At 38.8% G+C, this 23,242-nt stretch overlaps 1 protein-coding gene across 1 annotated transcript in view; it reads right to left on the minus strand.

Annotated features, from left to right (window-relative positions):
- Window positions 1-7,875: 7,875 nt before the first annotated feature.
- The window catches only part of LOC118807568 (neurexophilin-2), a 79,835-nt gene continuing 64,468 nt past the window's right edge, over window positions 7,876-23,242 (minus strand). Inside the window, exon 2 of the mRNA XM_036569604.1 lies at window positions 7,876-9,287. Coding sequence (XP_036425497.1) covers window positions 8,463-9,287 — 825 coding nt within the window. The 3' untranslated portion in view covers window positions 7,876-8,462. The remainder of the gene's footprint in view (window positions 9,288-23,242) is intronic.

The following is a 23,242-nucleotide window of genomic DNA, read 5'->3' on the forward strand; positions in this document are numbered from 1 at the left end:
GTCTAGAGCAACGTGCGCAGGGTGTTCATGGGAATTGTAGTTTCTTTCATTAATCCTGCCTACAGCCTCATAACTCCTCTAAAAGAGGTGCAGAAGCTGATAGAACCTTACCACAGTGAAAAGTTATGGTAATGTACTGCAATAATAATATCCATGCCAATGATGTCCAAGGCAGTTAGTACCATTATTGAATAAACCAGTGAATTCTAAGATTATCTGATCTGATTGTCTGATCTGCTGAGTCTGTTTGAGGTGTGGATGTGGTGTGGATTGTCTATGGAGATCATCATGATGATACTTCAGGAGTGTAATGACAGGCTTATTAACCGATACGCCAGCACTACTGGCTGTTCAGCAGCCTGATGGCCCGGGGAAGACACTGTCTCGGAACCAGTTGGTTCTGGACTTTATGCTTCTCTATCTCCTCCCACTCAGCAGCTGTGAGAACAAACAGTGGCTTGGGTGAGTGGAGTCTTTAAGAATCCTCTTGGTCTTCCTCAGGCAGTGGATGGTGTATAAATCCAGGAGGTTTGGGAGCTGGAACCCAGTGATGTGCTGGGCTGTCTGCACCACCCTCTGCAGAGCTTTCTGCTTTTAGTAGTAGTAGTAGTAGTAAAACTCAAGAATTTACTTAGGTCTAATTCTAAGTATGAAGTTAATTTTAGAACAGTCATATATCCAGCCAAACGTAGGCAATTTATGAATCCATTCTCAAAGATTGGGGGATTCAGTAAGGATTTTAGAGCAGGGGTGCTCAGTCCTGGTCCTGGAGATCTACCACCCTGCAGAGTTTAGCTCCAACCTATATCTAACACACCTGATCCTGGTAATGAAGGCCTTCAGGTGAATCTGAATGTTAGAGCCAAGTGTGCTGGATCTGAACTCTCCAAGGTGGTAGATCTCCAGGAGCAGGATTGGGCACCTCTGATGTAGAGAATGAGATTTTTTTTTAACTTACCTGATATTGTCTCTCATTTAAATCTAGTTCATCATATATGTTGGATATAGCAAAATACTGTAAATCTTTTTCATTTCACAAATACTTATCATGTAGCTGTTCTATAAGCTGAAAGGGAAAACCAGATAACTGTGCTTTAGCGGCAGCAGAGGAAACCTGAGAATCATAGCCATTCTCCAGAAAAGCACAAAGCTCATTTTTTCAAAAGAACCTCCCTTAAACACCTTAAGTTTGATTTAAGTTTCATAACATGAGGTACATATATTAAGGGGTAATTTTATTTCTGCAAAATTCAACTGTTGAGAGAAAGTCATTTAGAGTGGTTAAATTAGTGTCAAATGGTTGATTGCAGAAAAACATATTTGGAACCAGGGGTTACAATATCTACAACACAAATACAGCCATTATTTATTTATCATTACACAGTCATTAAAATGACCAGTGAAACTTCGTGAGTATTTACATCTAATGTTAATAATGGTAAAACAGCGGTAAAACATGTTTTCTTTGTGGACTATTTTGCTTTACAACACTTTGCATGTAGCTCTCCACCATAAATGTACTTGTATTGTAAAACTATCTTGGGCATCAGGCAGCATATTCATAACCATTTTGTGTAATTATTTCTGTGAAGTGGCTTTCAAAGGCATTAGACCCTTAGGGCATCTAGTTCCTATCACCACCAATATGAACAATTCTGCCTTTGTCAGTTTCTCTAGAACTAAGCAATTCACATCAAAATACTCTGAATGACTTTGTTTACATCCTAACAATTTAATTATGCAGAAATTAAAAACAAATAAGTCAGTGGAATTGCCCTTTAAAATTGGTGACATGACCAGAATACTCCTAGATCTAAGAGTAAAGAACAGTAAACATCCATTAGTATCATTATATACTATAATTGTATCTGTTAAAACCAAATATAGGCAGAGTTTTTAAGAATAACAGACATAGAAAAAAATCTTCTGCATTTGTACCAGAATTGGCTGTAGTTGCTTAATGAACGAGAGGCTTCAGAGCCATGGTGTCCAACTCTCTTTCTGGATCTATTTTTTACCACATCTGCTCCAAGTAATCAGTGTTTCCTGAATGGTATGATGAGTTTGGTTTAAAAAAAAAAAAAGTTTGGTTTTCAATAATGTAAAATGAATTTGGATGCGGATAATAAATGTATAAAATGCTTAAATGTATAATAGTTCTGTGAAACTTCCCAGGTTTCAAATAATTGATAGGAAGCTAAGAAGCTGTAAAAATAAATAAATAAGAATCTTAAGATGTGTCCAGGATGTAGATTATTCTTGACAAAGAAAGCTGAATGGCCTCAAAAATTGTTCTAATAAAACTAGTATCTTGAATTTCTTGTATATTAAAAGTGGTGATCAAATATTGAGGCAAATAACACGACAAACAATATTGTATATGGGTAATTAAAGCATGTCATTTACCATTTAATGACTTCTTGTTGGTCTCAAAATACCTAGACTATTAAATAAAATCTTTTTAAATCAATAACTTTGTCTATCTAATCTATATTGTGTAAATCATTATTGTATGTAAAGTCACAAACATCATTTGAATGAGAACTGATTCCACACTTCTGAATAGCAGCTGATATGATGTATGAGATGATGATATTTAACATTATCAGAGCACAGAGCTAACCTTTCCCACAGTTCAGTCACTATAAGAGCCTATAAGAGCCTATTATAGTCATTCCTATTTATATGAAACATTTCCTAGCCTGGAATGTCGCATGGTTATTTATGCAAGATAGATCTATTCCAACTTTGTAGCCAGATTTAAAGAATAATCTTAGTACTTTAAAATAAAATTAGAGAGTCATAGATAAAGAGGAGGATGTCATGGGGTGGTCAAGGCTTTTGAGTTCTTAATTATTATCGGTTCTACATCAGGGAGTGCCAAATTGCTTGTGCTAATGGTTCAAAGGCCAAGATAAATGACAGAGGGCTGAAAAGGCCCATGTTGTGTTCTACACCCCTGGTAGAAATGAGAGTTTGGACTGTCCAGTGAGGCTTTTCACAGAGAATAAAGGTCATTTTAATGAAACGTGGATACTGAAAGTAGCAGTTTTACTGTATCTATCTGAAATAAGCATCACCAGCAATACCAGCATTTAATCAGTATTACTGAGCACGTACACATACATAAAACGTTTTCCCTGTGATCCAGTGCAGCAGCCAGAACTCACTTTTTATAATTCAGTTATGCTTTTCAATAGACTTCATTATAAACATCCAGCACATACATGACACCAAACAGACTGGATTTAATAATTTATTTGAGATACATTATTTACACACAATAATTTCTCCAATGTCAAATATACACATTTTCAAGCAATACTGTATTCACAGACCTGCGATTTCAGTTCTGCTCCAGATAGCCTCTTTGTTTCACAGACTGATCGGTTGTCCAGAAATGAACAGACTTCCATTTTTGGTGCTTTACTGTGCAAACAAAAGAGAACAAAATAAATAAGAGTAAGATGAGATGTGACTATATCTTGCTTCCTGCGTCAACAACTCATCAAAATCCATATCTTTTTATTGTTTTTTGCATCTTCCAAGCTCAGGCCAGAGTACATAGGCAATATTTACTTTAATATTTAGGTTGAATTAAACTGGTTCCTTCGTTTTATAATACATAGTGGTAATTCATGTTGAAGGTGTTTTCTTTCTTTACATACACTGCGCTTCACAGGTTACCTATGAGGTGTCTGAGCACACCGTTTTAATGCATATACATCTCCAAATATGTAGTTTAGCAGCTTTAATCACCCCTGATTCAGCCTAATGCAATTCTTTCACTTAGATGCACTTCTGATACATCTAAGTTAATATTGTTTTAAACCAAGGACTGTAATGCAAGAGCATGCTCAACTAGTTAGAATAACAGGAGGGACCCAAAATAAGAAGTAAAACACTTTGCCTGCAGTTCTCCACAACATCGTCCACCTCAAACTCTGGGAAGAGGGAATGTCACCATAACAATCCTCCATATATATGGCATAATCTTCAAACATGGAATAACATTTGGGCAACAATGCTTATTTTTGAGAGTGGACTTGTACTCAGTGCACCAGTGCACCAGTTACAGTACTGTGCAAATGTCTTAGGCCTCTGAGAAATGGTATGCAAAGCTATTTATCTGGGCAGCGAGCATTTGTTTGCTTAGAAAAGAACTAACATTTGAATACAAATAGATAGGTAGATAGGTAGGTAGGTAGGTAGGTAGGTAGGTAGGTAGGTAGATAGATAGATAGATAGATAGATAGATAGATAGATAGATAGATAGATAGATAGATAGATAGATTGATGAGTGTGTTAGCTTAACCATTCCTAAAGTTCTCCTAAAGGAAGTCCAGTATCTACAGCTGCCATCCAATACCCAGTTTTTCTAATCAATCCTTCATTAAATCAAATCAAATCAGATGTGCTGCTGATGGAATTTATCAAATCCACATAATGACTGGACTAGAAGAGAAACCAAACCATAACTGTATTCTTTTAACCAACATATTAAGAGCTTTACTGAAAATAATAGATTTGCGTTACTTTTTACCGTATTAATGTTTATTTGTATTTGCTCTATTGTTACGTATAGCCAAGATAAATAGTTTTAAACAATCTTCATGACAGCTCAAGACTTTCACACAGCACTGTATCCATAAATCATGGATATAACTGAAGCCTTATGGTATGTTCTGGGTCCATACAGTACTGTTAAAAGGTCAGAGATCAGCCCTTTTTTACTTAATTTCCAGTCAAAGTGGCTGAAATTATTCATTTTTCCGATAGAGATATTTCTGAGTAGATTAGATGTAAGATATAAGATAATCCCCTTGCATAACAAAGGAGAAAGTCCAAGTGGAAAGAAAAATGAAAAATACAGGTGTTTCCAAAGCTGAGTTACAAAATGTGATTAAAAGAAAGAGAAAATAGGACTTCTAACAACCACACAAGACCTGGTAGACCACCCACACTGTCCCCATCAGATAAACAGCTTAAAACCTTCATGTTTGAGAGAGAGGAGAAAATCAAGCTCCACTCTTGATTCAGATCTGAAAAAATCCACAGGTGTTTCTGTCCATCCTTCCACTGTGAGAAGACAACTCAGCGCTATGGGTCTGAAAGAATGTGTAGCTGTCAAGAAGCCCTTGAGAAAAGGAAATGGACAAAAAAAGGAACGTATGCAAATCAAACAAAGAAGCTGCTGGTGTTCTCAGAACAATGTACTGACCACCCCTGAGTCCATACTTGAAACATCATTAAAGGGGTTTAGATTACTTGGATTGTGAAAAGCAGAAGATGCAACCCATTACTGGACTGAAGGGTGGACACAATAAATACTGAAAAATGTGATATATTTGGTTGTTGAGATTTTTGTGTTATTTACTATTTGCTGAAAAATGAATAACTTTGTCCTGTTCCTGTTTGAATTGTAGTAATTGTAGTAGTATGTCTTCAGGTTTGTGTTTCATTTTAAATTACCTCAGATTTTACAAGTGGTGCTACCTGAAACTCTACCAGGTCTCTGAAATGGTTTTTTCTGGTTAAACACTTGTTTTGTGCTACCCGCCCATGAAGGCCATTATGCAAGTCGCTAGTAATGTACATTCACCAGCCACTTTACTAGAAACACCTTGCTTTTAAACAGTTATGCTACAGCTCCTCTGTTGATGTGCAGTTTGTTAGCCATGCTGTCTTTCATCAGTTCATCTTAGCTTTTCTATAGTCCTTTATCAGTGGTCAGTTTCTTACCACAGACCCTCTCTTGTCTGAATGTTTTTGGGTGGTGATCCCCTCTCAACCTGGCAGTGACACTGATGTGGTGTTATATAGTTATATATATAGTGTTTCAGACACAGCAGCACTGCTGGAGCTTTTACACGCATTGGTCTCACTGCTAGTTTGACAGTCTACACCCTAAAATATCCAGCCAAGAGCAGCTCTGTGGTCTGAAAATGACCACTGATGTGCTAGAGCAAGGGTTTCCAAAGTCAGTCCTGACAAAACACTTATACAGTTTTGTTCATTCCTTTATCCAGCACAACTGATTCAACACTCTGCAATGCTGCTGCTCCTACTGTACTCATTGCATTGCCATTACTGTTGGAGTGTCACTGCTGTGCTGAGAATATTTTGTGGGCAGTGGTCCTGTGGTGGTCCCTCCCCACTTATGAACAAGGTAGAGGGGTGGCTGATCCAACACATGGGCTCCAGTTAGTAACTGTAAACCTACAAGGTCCACACCTACTTGTTAGCTGCAGCTGACACAATGGCCAGCGAGTGTCAGTTCAATGAACTGGAAACTCTGAATATAAAGTCCTAAAACTGACACTGTGACGGAGGGTTAAATGCTGTAAATAGTGAATAGTTCGTTTATACAGTCACAAAGTTTGCTTTTAGGGTTTCAGAACAAACTAGGGTTTCAGAAATAACTCTTTACAATTCATTTTTCTTCTTTGTTTGAAGCCCAGGCTGCAGTCCAAGACCACCAGCAGTGCCGGTGGAAAAGAATCAGGTCTAACCTCAGAGTGATGAAGATGTGCAAGGGGGTTCTAGTGCATGTGGTGAAGATGATGTGGATGGGCTTCCAGTGTATGTAGTGAAACCTCTTGGATTTCATAGTAGTGAGCTCACACAGCTGTGCAGGGGGTTACAGCAACAGCTGGATAAAGACTCTAAGTATACGGACCGTTGTATCCAAAGAATTCAGCTTCCAGATCTGCAAGGACAATTAAAAAGACACTTTATGAATGACTGGTTGAGGTGGATATTTTTAGTTTGTGTATCTGTGTGAGTTTTTTATTTTCTGTATTATTCTTTTTTTGACAGATTAAAGGAGAATATATTTAGCAATTGCCTCAAATGAGATTGTAACATTAATAGCTGGTCATTTATAATGAAGGTTATTTGTGGTTTATTAATGGGCATTTGAAGGTTTCCTTATTGCACTAAATATTATGTTATTATTTAATATAAATATAAATATTAAGTATTTTTTAATAATTTCCTTATGCCAGTTCTAGCAATTGGTGTGTTTTCCTTTTTTCAAATCAGTTGCATCAGTAATTTAACCTAGTAATTGCTGTACATATTAGTTTCAGATAGATTTAAAAATTAAATGAAGGTTTTGGGTAAAATAGAGAACTGCTCTAAAACAACATTTTATGCTATTATTATTATTATTATTATTATTATTGTTATTATTAGTTACTAAACCATGTGAATGTCTTAGATATATGAACTTTAATTAACAGTAAATTATATACTATGTAATCAATATATTTATAGTTGGAGATACTATTTGACATTATTATAGTTAATTATAACTTTAATTGGTTGACCTGAACTAGTATTTTGGTTGTATATAAAGCGGAGGAAAGCGTTTTAAGCAGTAAGAGAAAGAGCATTAGAGAACTGCGCGCTGCAGCATGAGAAGATGAGTGGTGGTGCCTGGTTGTCCATAAATATCTGTGGAAAAACCTGGTTAGTTTGCGAGCAAGCTTGGCAGTGAACTGAAGCCATGACACCTGTTAAACGCAGCCGTAAATGTCCATGAACAAAGCACTTTCGGCCATTTGTGGGGTGCGTTTATACCCAGAAATGTTGCTTTTTCATGTTGTACTTAATGACCATTTTGACTGGTAATTAAATGAAGGGTGTGTCTCTGACTACGGCACAGTACTTTATGTTGTATTGAACATTTATCAAATGTTCTGATGACACCAGAATACCTCCTTAAACAAAGATTTGTGTGTCTAAAGGGGAAGATGAATAAAATGCACACTCTGAATGTACCTGGGAAGCTGCATTAAGTCCCAGCAGACTGTAATAGTTTCTGTATAATGTTTCTCATCACATGCGTAACTGTTCAGGGGTGGGAAGAAAGACTACGCACCCGTGAGACATTTCATTTTGCAAAACTGACATGGTAGCAAAACTAAAATGGTGCCTAGCATGATAATATGACAAGCCTGGGTGCAGCTCGCTACTGAACTTCAGCTTCTAAACAGTAAAATATTATGTGAAATGTATTTGAGTATGAACCACAACAATCCGCCAGCAGTTCCAGTTTCCAATGCTGTTACAATCAGTGCTGTGATCAGCTTCACATACAACCCTAATACTACGAGACTTCAGAGTGTGCAGGGTCATATAAAGGAATAATACAAAAATCTCATGTTCCCTTTCATTCTTCCAAAATTATTTCTAACAGTCAAACAGACAAAAGTCAACAAAAAAACAATAAATAAATATTAATAGCTTAACTGATTTGGTTTTGTTTACAGTATATACAAATAAAACTCAGAACAAAAGCCTTTTCCAAGCGTCTTGGTGGAGTGCCCAGTGTGTTGACCATTTCTTACATGTTCCACATTCTTTCAACGAAATCTCAAGAACGTGGAAGAGACACACGACACACGACAACATCCCATTCTTGGGTCAACCCTCTCCTTCCTTCAGTATGCTACTACTCATCCAAAGTAAGGTTGTTCACTCTGAAAATTGTAGTCCGGGCAGACCTTCTGCACCAGCTTGTAGTCGATGCTGAAGAAGGAGATGAAGATGCAGATGACTTTGAAGGGCTTGGCGCAGAGCCAGGCGGCATGGGACTGGGTGTGCTCGGTGAAGCACGTTTGAGACGGGTCATACAGGCAGGGTTTGGGCTTCTTGGAGCGGTTGGTCTTCTCGTATTCCACGCGACAGTTGAAGGTCTTGATGTCCTTGGGGTCGATGGTGGACTGATGAGGCTGGTGAAAATGGATTTCTGGCTGATGGAGGGAGCTCTGCTGCTGCTGAAGGACCTCAAACTCCACCACCTTGGATGGCGGCACGATGCTGACGGAGACGTTTCCCAGGCTGGAGGAGTTGTGGCGGAAGTAGACAGTGAACGTGCCGTTGACATGGTCCACAATCTTCCCCGTCACCAACAGGCTGAACTTGAGGGTCTTGACGTTGAAGTAGAAGTCTCCCCAGCCGAAGATCTTCTTGGTCTTCATGGCAGTTTTGAGTGGAGGCTTGCGCTTGGAGCGGTATCCCGTCTGGTCTAGGTGATGTGATTGGTTTTTAGGCCAGTCGTAAGGGTAATGGAAGCCGTAGGTGGGCGGTTTGGGCTTCATGGGTGAGTGGTCCATAGGCGTGTATATCCTGGACTTCTGTATGTCTGGTTTAACTCCTCCTGGTGCCTCTATACCCCCTCCGTCGGCTACACCGTACGGGAGGGTCTTCATGATGGACCTTGTTGCGCCTAGCTCCAGGTAATCCAGAGATTTGCTAACCTGTTTCTCCACGCCATGCACCTGAGGGGATACAGAGAGAAAAAAAGAGGTCGGATTGTACTATAACTGGAATAAGGTGAGGGGTAAAGACTTTTATGCGCTGTGAAAGCTTGAATGGCACATGTTTTTCAAGACTAAAACAGAAAAGTGCAGCAATGGATAATTGATCAAAAGATTTTGCTGAATGTGTATTATCCTACTCAAACAGAACACAGAGTATGTAAGTGCTTTCCATATACAGCTTACTGGTGAAGAGGAATGATTTCCAATTTACACGTTTTGTAACAAAACACAATCCAAAGTGCATTTACTACTGCAAGCCTCTATGCATGCCCAATAACTGTAATCAGCAGAGAATCAATAGATGAGTGTTTTGAGCAGAGAAAGCAGATTGTTCACATTGTGGCCACACTGTCTCGGTGGCCCAGATCTCAGTCCTCAGCTGTGCTTGCAAACAGGGAAGGAGAGTGGTCAGATCGCCCCCTGCTGTTTGCATTCAAAACGTAGGTTAACAATGAATTGGAAATGCTGTAGATTACAGCTTATACAACATAATATGGCATTAAAATTAAAATGGTTGACTGACAGCAGAAGACAGAAATACACTTTTTTATGAGTGTTTTCCCAAATCGGACTACAAAGTCTGCAGCAACTATTGCACATCCCAGCGATGCCGGTGCAGGGCAACGGGATTTAGGGCTAAATTTTAGTAATATAGCTATATGGATCAGTAAAATATTCTGCTGTTCAATTTTTTTTCACTGGTGCTTTCTTATATGGGCACAAAAACCCTGTTTCACAAAAGCTCCAGCTTTAAGTGATTTTAATATTATTGTCCAAAATTTAATATTGTTGTCCAAAATTTCCCTATGAAATTAATATCAAATTAAAATGCTTTGAACATAATCAGCAGATGGCCCCTTCCTTCCTAATCAACGAAGAAAGTCTGGAGCAGGAGAGGTTTGTCCATTATAGGCGTTGAGGCAATGCCCAACCGCTTACCGCAAGCAAAAAATAACCATATTAAAAAAGCTTATTATTGAAATACTACTTATTTTTCTACTAAATCCTTCCGTTTTTGTTTGGTTGTATGTCTGTGTAACTGGCAGGAGGGTCGAAATTAATGCCAGTTTATTCAACTTATTTACACAGGTAGAAGCTGGGGCCGGGGTTTCATAACTGTATGCTACAGTATTTTCACATTACCTCATTTGGTTGTTATGATATTTCAGCTCTGTGACTAAAGGCCTGTATATATTGAGATGTCATTTTGCTAGACTTCCTTTATCATATATTGGAGATTTTGTATATTTAGTGTTATCTGTTGAAAGTCCAACAGGTTGTGTTTTTTAAACAGGCTGGTTGTGATTGCCTTCCGGTGGTCTTGTGCTTATGCTTTTAGATGACATGTCTCATTGTGTCTGCTGCTTTGTCTACCACTCTAATTGCATACCATTTATAAAATAATGCTCATAAGAACAAGTTTGGTGTGTTACTTTTATATGTAACTCACACTCTTTCAAGTTTTGCAGACTGAAGAGACTCCACAAGGAGGAGCTATTAATATGCAAGTAGCCTTTGTGTGAATCATTAGAATAGAGGAACTTGCATAAATAACAGCTATGGAAACAACTAATGTAGTTAAATTATACCTGAAGTTTATGGGGAGGAACATGCCTGAAACCCCTCCTTCTTCCAATCTAATGCCCTATAAATTCACATCCTCACCTTCCGTTCCCATGACAAAGGGAATCCCCACCACCACCCCATCTCCTCCCTGTTCCTCAGTCCTACATCAGTCCTGCTACAGTTATGAGGGACGTCTGGCCTTGTAGCTACAGGTAGAAGCTGCCCAGAACTCCATCCAAGTTCTCAGAGTTCTCCCCCCTTCCTCACTCAGTTTTCCCTCTTACTACCACTATGTTGAAGGCATGGTCTAACTCACAAACAACATTAGGAACATCAATTTCATCAGCTAGGTTGCAGATGACCACAAGCAAAAAAGCAGCAGGGGTGCTGTGCAAGAGTGGAACTTAGCATCAGTGACACTACATAATTAGGGCACCAGAATGACAGTATGAGGCTGGACCACTGTACTAGAATGGTTTATAGAGGAACTGCACTTTCAGTTGGTAAAAGCATGCTGCATCACTTATGCGGAGCTCGAGAATTGTTTAATTTTTAAGAAATCTTAGAAAGAATTCCCCTGGGCTGCGAACTTTAGAATCTGAGCTGAGTGAAGTCTAGGTTTGCCAAGTCTGTGCAGTCTGTACTTCACCAGCCACTGCCACAACCGCAGTTTCATTTCAGAAGCAGAGCGTCTGACGGCTTACACTCAACGTACTGATTTTTGATCCAGTGCTCTTTGTAGCATTTCTATTTTTACAGTGTATTTAATATCGCCGTCACTGTTGTATTTACATGAAAAAGGGAAAGGAGCAACCAGAGTAATGGATGTTTGTTCTGATGTCGGTTCTTTAATCCCGTACCTGTGCGTGAGAACGTGAACAGTGCTGACTGACTGGAAATGTGCCAGCTCTGTTTCATCCTCAGCTCCACAACCATCAAACACACACACACACACAGACCCACACCCACACACTCACTTACTGAAAGAAAAAGAGACAAAGGAAAGAGTGTGAAAGGAAACATTCACACACACAAACACACACAGACTCAGTGGTACGTTCACACTCACATTGACACTTCAGACTTCAAGCTTGTCTCCTCTTCAAACTACAATAGCGGCGCTGTCACTGAAAGGTGAGGAAAAGCCTTTATTTAAGGTCAGAGGAGTAACAGTAGCTGTGCTGACGGAACTCGCAGGGGCCCATCATTCCTCTAATGGATAAACAACCAACCAGCCGTCTCCACCAGCCTTTCAATCTACAGCTTGAAAGATCTGTCCTTCTGTGCTTACATCAGGTTCAGACATCATTTTCCAAATATGCGTCGGGTGTGGGTCGGGTTCAGATTGGCCCAACTCCCATTATTAACAGATTTTACCAGATTTTACCCTGCGTTCCCTCCTACTGTTCTTCCTCCATATTTTCATGAACACAGTTTTTAATCCGGCCTGCTGGAGTCACCCACCCACGTTCAACAATTTAGCACCAAGGTCCACAAATCCAGCACTCATAAGAAAATGGATTTCCAAGAAATAAACAGCAAAATTATTCATAAAAGTCCTTTTGTGAAGTACATTTCATTTGTTTGGCCAAACAGTTTTATGTTGTATTGTCAATACACTACATGTAACATGTCCTTTTAAGATTAAACAAGTAAAGCCTAATATCTTGCTATATCAGCACTGCAAAGCATGATAACAGTGCAGTACGAATAGTAACATTTATTCAGACTAAAAAGTTCAGGATGCTGTTCATAAGCACTGCTTGATGATTAAATTTATTAATTTTGCATAGCGGATTATTTTATTACAGTGTTATTTTATATTGCTTTATTTTTAATTAATTTAAATTATAACCAGAGTTATCTGTCAGTTTTTGTTCAGCACTTCGGATGATAATTGGCTGGTGTGGATCAGTTCTGGACATAAATTCGTTTGGACCCAAAACTTGATGTGGTTCAAGTCAAGTCAGTTTTAGACTGAATTTTCTTGTGCTCATTTCAGTTTGCAAAATGTGCTGTGGTTTGGGTTGGGTCTGGTTCAGACAGAATTTTGTTGTATACAGGTCAGTTTTGGACTCACTTCCTGACGATACGGCTCGGGTCGGGTCAGTTTCGGACAAAATCTTATCGTACTCAGGTCGGTTTCGAAATCAAAACATAACGTTGTGGTTTGAGTCGAGTCAGTTTCAGACAGGATTTTGTTATCCTCAGGTTCCAGTTTTAGAATCAAAACTGATCTGGTTCGGGTCAGAATTTGACTCAGGTCAGGACAGAAGTTGGTTGTGCTCAGGTCAGTTTTGGACTAAAATCTTGATGATGTTATTTGGTTCAGGTTCACACAAAATTCTGTTGTACTCTTCTACTGAACCTGATGATGTGGTTCACGTTGGGCTGAGTTCAGACATAATTTTGTCTGCCTTGGGTCAGGTGGGGCTCGGACAAAAAATTCTCAGTCTGTACTCGGATTTGGACCAAAATTTTAGTCCAGATTAAATCTCAAACCAATGTCCGTCCTCTCAGAGTTCACGATGGGAGGCCAACCTCATCTTACTCTAATTCTGCCATTATGAAACCTCTGTGTGTGCGTGTAGGTGACACCAAAATTCATGTCGCCATTTGTAGCAACATTCATCAATGCTGCTGGTAATGCCCACCGCCATTCAATTAATTTAACTCCCTGGGCCCTTCCCCTACCTGTCTTTCAGACTGCCCACATCACGGGAAATTGATTAGAGCAGAATAAGTGGAGGAATATCGATCACTGGCCTCATAGATTAAAAAAAGAGATGGTGATGAATGACTATTGACTGGATAATGACTCCAAGTGGATTTTAAATAGCCAGTTGCCACTGGACACACAGAACTTGATACTTCTACTTATGCAGCTGTGACTTAGAGCTCTTATTAGAGAGATTACTACAATCCCAATATGCATATACATATGCTGCATTACCCGGCAAATGTTTGTCAACCCTTAGCTTTCAAAATGGTTTTAATACAAATTAGTGTTTACTTCCAAATTTACATTATATCACACGTAAATATTAGTGACAATATTTGTAACGGCAGAACCTCATGAATAATGATGACTCTTGTTGTGATGTCAGCACTCATTAGCAATCAATCAGGTGTTTAAATGACCTCTGAAGCCAAAAATATATATATATATTAATATGTGCTTTTAACCCTTATGTTATGTTGAGATTGGCTTTCCTTCCTTTCATTTGGGGTCACAGAGATACCCAATTCTGTAAGTGTAAAAATCATAATAATCATTTCAATGTTAATCAAATTTTTATCTTCAAATTCTTTTGATCTAATCGAAAAAAAAAAAGTAGACAGCATATGGTTGAAGTCTTAACCCTCCTTTTTGCATCAAAGTAGGTGTGCACATCTGAGAACAGTGAAATAACCATAAAACATAAGATCATTAGATTAATAAGAAAATATTTCACGGTTTAGATGTTTATATACACCACAGTTCAAAAGCCTAGAATCACTTGCCCTATTAAGAATTTTTGTTATTTTATATAAAATTACACAAAATGGATTCAAATATTACAAACTATTTGCGAAAATGTGTTTTTAGAAGTTTTATTCAATATTTTAAGAATTCTGTGAACAAGAAATTGAAAAAACGATAAACAGTACACTATGAGTTTCTATTTAGAATAATGTTTCTGGGTGATTTTAGAGTCTTCTAAAGGACTAACATAGTTGTGTATTATCTAGTAATTTTGCAAAGTTAAGTTGCCATAAAGTTTTTTTAATGAGTGAACAGCACTAGAAAGTATGCACTTGTTTTTTACCCAACAATGGAAAATATTTTGAAGATTGTAAAAATAAGACAAAATACGTTTGTGCCTCCCCAAATATTTTTTTCTAGAATTTTTACTGTGTGGGAAACACTGGTATTTTTTTTCAACAAATTCAAATGACTGAAAAAACTGATCCTAAATGCTTTTAAATGGTAGTCTTGGTTGACTCGGATTACTTTACAGTGATGGTCTCAAGGAATCAAGGTTGTGATGTCTACAAAGCAAATGTAGTCATTTTAATTACTAGCCGAAACCAGTGAATTTTCAGGTGCCTTCTGTCTGTTTTATAAGCAGTGTTGATGATGGGGACTATTTTGCCTTAAAATGCCTCTCCACCATGAGTGTATTTTAAAAAAATATATTTTCGGCCAAAAGATTATTGCGAAAGTATCAGAAAAACAATGACACCGGCAGCATACGATTTAATGTAATAACTTTCTGTGGTGTAGCTTTTAGTGGCATTAAACTCTCCAGACGCCTGGTTCCTATCACCACCACTATGAACAATTCTAACTTAGTATGTTTCTTTATAACAGAGCTTTTCACATCAAACCACTCTGAATGAAAATCTCAATGACTGAGCTGTGTAGAAATTTTGAAAAATCAAAGGAATTCCCATCTAATAAACGCAAAACCCAAACTCTCATAAATCTCATTAAAATGTATGTTATTCTATAAAAAAATACAGTCAAGAAAAAAAAAACTCAAGGAAGTCGTGTGTGCACCAAACCTTGAAGATGTGTGAAGATCTCATGACACACCAGCTGTATGCTGTATTTTTACTGCTAACAAAAGGTTTCACTATGATCCCAGCTTGCTGTAAGGAAGCGGCTCAAAGCATTATGGCGCTTTGGGACTGTAGCGTTCTGTTGTACAAAGATGATTCACAGGCCGTGAGCAGCGGCGCGATAGCGTAAACGCTCAGGCACCTCTGTATCTTTCTTGCCCTGATGCCCTGCCAAGTCAGCACAGTAGAAGAGAGACATCTTCAGATGTGCCATCTGTTATGCCAACCCCTGCCCGGCTCGGTTCCACATCACCATGACGACGAGCCCCAGCCACGTCCTCCGACTCCTCACCCTTGACCCCTACAGACAGATGAGGAGATCCAAGGGGTCACCCTGCACGCTGTCTCTACCCTGCAGCAACATGCGAGCATATGAGCATCGGTCACGTCCAAACGGCAACTAACATTCTACTTGCTGTGGATCAATTATGACTGCACAACACTGCGCATTGATTTGACTGCTGTCGCCGAAAAGGCAACTCATGACGCACAAGATTAAATATGGGGTTTTAAACAGGCGCGAGCTATTGGATGCTCAACAGAGAAAGGGGCTGTGAGACTGTGGAACCCACTTAAATAAAAATCAGATCGCTCTAATTTCTGCTGCGGACTGCGGCTCTGGTGACAAATTCTGTATTGACGTCTCTTTGTAGCCGGTTTGTCTACCTTTTTAGATGAACACTTATCTTTACATGTCTTTTTTCCTGAAAGCAGAAAGTCTGCATCTCTGTTTATCTCTGCTTTTTTAATCAGGGGTAAACAGCAGTGACCTAAATAATCTTTACTCATCTAAAGGATGCACCGAAGGGTCAGGCTACTGTAAATAAGTCACAACAGTGATCTAATTGCTGTTTTCTCTCCACTTACACTTTTCTCTCTATCTCTCTCTCTCTCTCTTGCTCCCTCTTTCCACACAAAAAGGAGAGCAGGCGTAGCGATAATGAGGGTAACTGTGCTCCAGTCCTTCATATCATGCCTACTCAGCACAGTTCACCCTCCCTGGGACACACGTGCACACAAACCTCCGCACATCTGCTCCTTCTTCCGCAAACGTTTCTGACCGAGAGCTGTCATGCCATAATGAAGTGTTTGAGGTCACTCCTGCCAACCCAGTTTGAGGTACCCTGCCATGCAAACTGGCATGAAGAAGGAGAAGGAGGTCTTTCCGTAAAGGAAGGAGACCACCTCCCCCCACTCCTGTCAGCAGTGCTGCTGGCTAACAGTTCCCATGCTAGCAAAGCATTTGGAAGCTACCTCAGAGTTGACTCAGTACTAAAGCAAACAATAACAGTTCTCCACAAAAAGTCTCTGTTTTTGCAAACGTGGGCAGTTCTGAGGTCAACTGATAGACCAAATTTGACAATACAAATGTAGAGATGCCGATGGCTGGATGGATGCATGGGAAAATGTAGTTAGACTGAAAGATGAAGCATCATGAAAAAGTTTTGCCCCTGATTTCTTCTATTTTTTGTATATTTCTCACTCTTGTTTTACATCTTCAGACAAAATTTATTGTAGAACAAAGACAAGCTGAGTAAAGATTACATTGTCTGACCAAACGTGATAAAAGTAACTGCCCCCTTGGTTACTCAATCCACCAATTAACAAAGTTGATCATTGGGATCAAATAAATCGGACTCACCCAGGCTTAGATTCAACAGCCAGCCCTTTAAGACTTAAGATCACTTAAACAGAACCTTTCCAGCAATGTGCAGTAGGCTAAAATGTCCCAACAAGCAGCACACAATGATGGGATCAAAAGAAATACCAGAGGAGACGAGAAAGATATTAAAATACATCAGTCTGGATTTCTAAGGCTCTTGGATGCCAGCAAACCACTTTTTCTCCCAGAAAATCCTGCAGCAGAATGTCCGCTTATCAGATCGCGATCTGAAGCTCAAGCACAACTGGGTTCTTTAGCAAGACATCGAGCCGAAGCACAAGAGCAAGTCCACCAGTTAGTAAGTTTAGGGGCAATTTTTCACATGGGTGATAAAGGTGTTACAAAACATTTTCCCCTCAGTAAATGAAATAATCATTCAAAAACCATTCATAGGGCTTATAAGAATATCATAAATCATCAAAATGTCCACAGAAACAGAAATAAAAACTGGAACTGTGATTGGTCAAGATGCTCACAACACACAATAAAACACTGTGATTGGTTCATTTGCACAATGCAGCCTCCTGGGAAATCAGTACTGCAAAGGTCAATATCCTGATAACAATTATGTAGCCCTAAGATAGATAGATAGATAGATAGATAGATAGATAGATAGACAGACAGATAGATTCATTGACTGAATTGATGAAGCACAAATAGTCTCCACCATTACAAATTAAACAGAATTGAGTAACCAAGGGGGCAGTTACTTTTTTCACATGTGGTCAGACAATGTTGGATAACTTTTTCCTTCAATAAATTAAATGATCATTTAAAACAAGCATTTTGTCTTTACTCAGCTTGTCTTTGTCCTATAATAATATACATTCTACAAACACAGGGCTGTATATAACTAAATCAACTAAGCAAAAAACAGCTGAAAACCATAATGGTAGGATGATGTCAGGTTGAAGCTTGTGATGGAGCAAAATGCTTACAAGAGTGTTAAAGGGCCCATGCTCTATATTTTTCTTATATATATATATATATATATATATATATATATATATATATATATATATATTTTCTGAGGTCCACATATAACATTTGTGTGCTTTTAAGTGTCAAATACAGTCCTCATTCATTTCCACGCAACCATTTTTCCAGCCTCTCTTTAACCCTTAGAATTAAACAAGCTGTTTTTGTTTATGTGCCTTTAAGATTAACTTCAGTGTGAATGGGTGGGGCTAAACTGCTGTAAGCTGAATAGGTGCATGTGTTGGTTTTTGTGACATCACAGAAACAGTAAACACTAAACCAGGCTGTTTTGGCAGATTAGTTTCCCTAAATGGACGGGGGAGCAAAAAGTATGTTTTGAACCTTTAACAATGTTGACATAGTAAATCAAACTATTTTATTAAAAAAAAACTAAGGAAATGTATTTGTTCATGATATGGGCCCTCTAAACCAGGGGCTCTCAACCTTTTCCACCTCAAGGCCCACCTGTTTATCACTAGAAAGCAGGAAGGCCCACAAAAAAACCCTCAATGTTTTTCCTTAAAAAAGCAATTTTTGTGAAATTGTCAACACAGTGATATGGGGGGCTTACTCTTGCAATATGTGATGTGTATCAGTGAACATGAAATATCAGCAGAATATTGGTGCAAGTGAACAACTGAAAGGTCAGGTGTTTCTAGAGGCAAATGGCAAAAAATTTGACAAAGCTGCGTTTGTGCACTGTTATTGTATTAATGTTGTTAACTGTCAAACATTTTATACATTTATTGTTAATTTAATTACTTTCTCACTGATCTTTATGACAAAGCGCGATCACAGGCCCACTACAGACCACTGGCCCCTCTCAGTATATATCCAAGGACCACCAACGGGGTGCTTCGCAGCCCACTTGTGGTCCACGGCCCAGTAGTTGGGAAACCCTGGTCTAATCAATACTATAGGTTTACAACTGTGTACTTGAATACAACTGATCAGATTTAACAAAGAGTGAATATTAGAAACATGCATGTAGTGTTTAAGACAGGGTGGTGTACAAAATAACACTATGTTATTCTGTAAGCGTTAAGCAAAACAACGAGGAGTTACAAAAGAGTGTTTTTGAAAGTTTCTTGTCTCACCAATCTGTCCACTTCACTAGCTTCTATACAGATATGAGATGAGCAGTAAATCCTTCAGCGAGGCCCAAGTTGAGCCTGATTGTGAGTTGCTTTCCAACTACATGCATTTACAACTGTGAAGAAAGCAATATTAAGTATTAAATGGAAATCTACTGTCTTTTACAAGAGCAATATAAGAAAGCACCCTGATTTACGATAGGGTCTTTCCTTCCTATACATCATCTCCTTCTCTCACTCTCTCCATCCCTCTTCCTCCCTCTCTCTTCACAGGGAAATAATAAGCTACCGAGTCGAACGCAAGATGGAGTGATCCTCGAAGCCGAGCTGTGTATACATATGTAGGTCTCGAAGAATTTAATATAAAGACAATTTGATTACGGTGCGTTTGAGAAGGTTCATAGGAGGAAAATGGCATTACGGGCGAGGAGAGAGGAGAAGAGGGGAGAGAGTGTGCCTGCTTCCGAGCACAAGGGCCATTAATAATCGCTAACTTCATCTGGCGCGTCTACGAGCAAAAAAAAGAGGCAGTTTTAAGACAGTTTTCTGTGGGAGAGAGAAGGGCTAAATGTACGGAGCCGGAAATTGTGGAACGAGGCACCAGAGGACAGAGTTATCCAGGATCAGACAGGAGGGCAGAGTGGGACTCAGAGGATTCACTGGTTTCTCTGAACACAGTCACACAGTCACAATTAAGATGCCTCTACATCATTGAAAAGCTCAGGATCGATGGCCGCCGTGTTAGACTGATCCAGTAATTTCATCACTCTCACTCTCATGACTTCTCAACTACTCTCTCTCTCACTCTCTTATATTTCCACTCCCTCACTCCATTTGTACAGTGTTGTGCCTACGCTGACTCGTCACTCCTCCCCAAGGAATGATGGGAGAATGAGTACCCGAACCCCCCCCCCGCCCCCACTGACCGCCTGTTTCTTCCTCTAATTGGAGTTTTATTTCCCACAATCAATTCATTTCAGCTCAGCCTCAGACACATTGATCCTCTGTCACTGACACCATGTATAAGGCCTGTGTGCGCACACGAACCACCCACCACAGCGGCTACACACCACGATATGGATACAGCTGCAGAATAACTGAACACCGAAAGGTGCAATTTTTCACTGAAGGGCAGGCCAAGCAGTTGAACATCTACAGAATACGTCCTGTATGGATGTGTGGAGAATTTGAAACAATGTCATCGTGAAATATACACTTGTCCTCAGTCCTGTTGACTGATTTCACCCACTCTGTTGGAATAAATAGGACTGGAAAAAAAAACAAAAAACAAAAAATCTTCCCCTTTTTTAAACACAGGCGATCAGCCAAGACGTGTTCTGTAAAGTTTGCTTCTCCAGTTTTGCATTAAGGTTTTTATTTTTAATTCTTTTGTGGTTAGTTAGTAGTAACGGTTCACCCCTCGTACGGTTGGGTTTCTGGGCAACAATTCAGTTTGTATCCAATTTTGAACCTCACATAACACATTGCACAAGTTTAATGTAAGATGCATACAAGCCAGAAGGTTTTTCGGGAAGAGACTGAAATAAATTACTTAAAAGTAAAATAAATGTAGATATCAGTAAGTACACTTTTAAAAAAGATGGCTTTTCAAGGGTTCTTTAATAAAGAAAATGCTTCTATATAGAACCACAAACACTTCATGAACCCTATGCATGATTAAAGGGTTCTTTGCATCATGAATGTTTCATCAGATTGATGGAGAATGTGCTGTAGATGGTTCTAAACAGAACCTTTTTGCAAAGGGTTCTAACTCACTAAAAAAAGATTCTTCTGTTGTTAAGATGTCAAGCTTGTAAAACAGAAGAATCATTTTTGGTGCTATACAGAACCATCAACAGCACATTCTCCATCAGTCTGAAGAACCATTTCCGATGTAAAGAACGCTTTAATCATGCAAAGGGTTCCTTCACCCGTTTTCATGGTTTATGTATATTTATGACCACCTCCTTGTTTCTATACTCATTGTCCATTTTATCAGCTCCACTTACTATATAGGTGCACTTTGTAGTTTTACAATTACAGACTGTAGTCCATCTGTTTCTCTGCATACTTTGTTAGCAGCACTGCTGTGTCTGATCCACTCGTACCAGCACAACACACGCTAACACACCACCACCACATCAGTGTTACTGCAGTGCTGAGAATGATCCTCCACCCAAATAGTACCTGCTCTATGAGGGTCCTTGGGGGTCTTGGCAACTGAAGAACAGGGTAAAAGGGGGCGGTAATAAAGTATGCAGAGAAACAGATGGACTACAGTCTATTGCAGAGCTACAAAGTGCACCTATATAGTATATGGAGCTGATAAAATGGACACTGAGGGTAGAAACAAGGAGGTTTTCATAATGTTATGCTTGATTGCTGTATGTAGGTATAACTAAAGAACCCTTGAAGTGTGTAGAACTAAACATTAACTGGAATAAAACATAGCAGTTGTACCAGTACAAAAACATAAACATCCAGAGAAATAAATCAAACCAACACTCAGTTTTCAGTTTTACTTTTTTTGAAGAAAGTCACAACTACGGTCAACTGCACACTTAAAAAGATGGTTCCTTAAGGGTTCTTTAGTAAAGAATGGTTCTGTATAGAACCATGAACACTCAAAGAACCCTTTGCATGATTAAAGGGTTCTCTGCATCATGAAAGTGTTCTTCAGATTGATGGAGAATGTGTTTTATATGGTTTTAAATATAAGGGTTCCTCTGTTGTTACAGGCTTGAAATTGTAACAATAGAAGAACTCTTTTTGGTGCTATACAGAACCCTTTTCAAAAAGGTTTTATATAGAACCATCTACACCACATTCTCCATCAATCTGAAAAACCATTTAATGATGCAAATAACCCTTTAGTCATGCAAATGGCTCTTTGGCTGTTTATGGTTCTTTATAGAAGCATTTTCTTTACTAAAGAACCCTTAAAGAAACATCATTTTTAAGTGTGTGTCTTACTCAGCTCTTCACAAAGTTCTGCCTTTTTTCATACATCTTTGGTACCACGTGTGCTGAAATGTGTTGTTGTTAGAACTTTATACTGTGGCTTAAATAATCTTACTATAGATTATTTCATTTGTCTAGATGTCATTTTTTGCAGTGTAAAACTTACTGTTGTTATTATTATCTAACGCAATGAATATTCCTATTGGCTTTGTTATTGCTTCAGCATGGTCAGAGGTCGGGGACAGTTTGGCACCGAACACTGCTGGAAGTGCTGGCTGTTTCGTTGACAGCCTGCGGACTCTGTGACCAAACACAGAGCAGTTTACATCAAGAAGATTATTCTGCAAGACAAAAAAAAAACTAAAAACTGTGCTGTCAGCCGAACTGAAGGCTGCTGACCTGCAGATTTCAGTTGCATTTCAGAACCATTAAACCATTATTAGCTAATAAATACCAATTAGCTCACATACATCACCAAAACGTCTCCTCTTTTAATGTAAACAATCACAAGACAGGCGTTGGTTGTCTCTACCATGCTTGCATTAAGACTATGCATTCCTGCTTTAAAGGAACAGTTCAATGAAAAAACTAGCTTGCACCATTTTCTGCTTACTCCAGATACTCCAGTCAGACAAGACATGTTTGGAGTCCAAACTTTGCTTCTTTAGTGCAGTGCTAGTGCTAAGATTCTCACCTTCCTAACAAACACTAGAAATCAATAGTCACCCGTGTAGCTGAACTTTCTGTTCCTTCTTTTTATAAGAAGTTTTTAATATTTAATTTTTAAACAGAAGACATGTTTAAAAATAGAAACAACCAAAATTGCAAATCTGCTCTAGCATCCATTTGCCTGTGTGACGTGTGTGCACACTTTGTTAAAAATATCTGCCCACAATGTTCAGCTACGGGGCAAAGTTTTGGTCATTTTTGCAGTTGACAAAAAAAGTTTTTCTGCAATTTGAAATATTAGTTTGAGGTGGTTTTACTGAAATCTGGTGTTATAAAAGATGCCATATTTCTGTAAAAACACCCCAAACTAATGTTTC

Source organism: Colossoma macropomum, unplaced genomic scaffold (genome assembly GCF_904425465.1).
Source record: "Colossoma macropomum unplaced genomic scaffold, Colossoma_macropomum, whole genome shotgun sequence".
In the NCBI taxonomy this organism is placed as follows: Eukaryota; Metazoa; Chordata; class Actinopteri; order Characiformes; family Serrasalmidae; genus Colossoma; species Colossoma macropomum.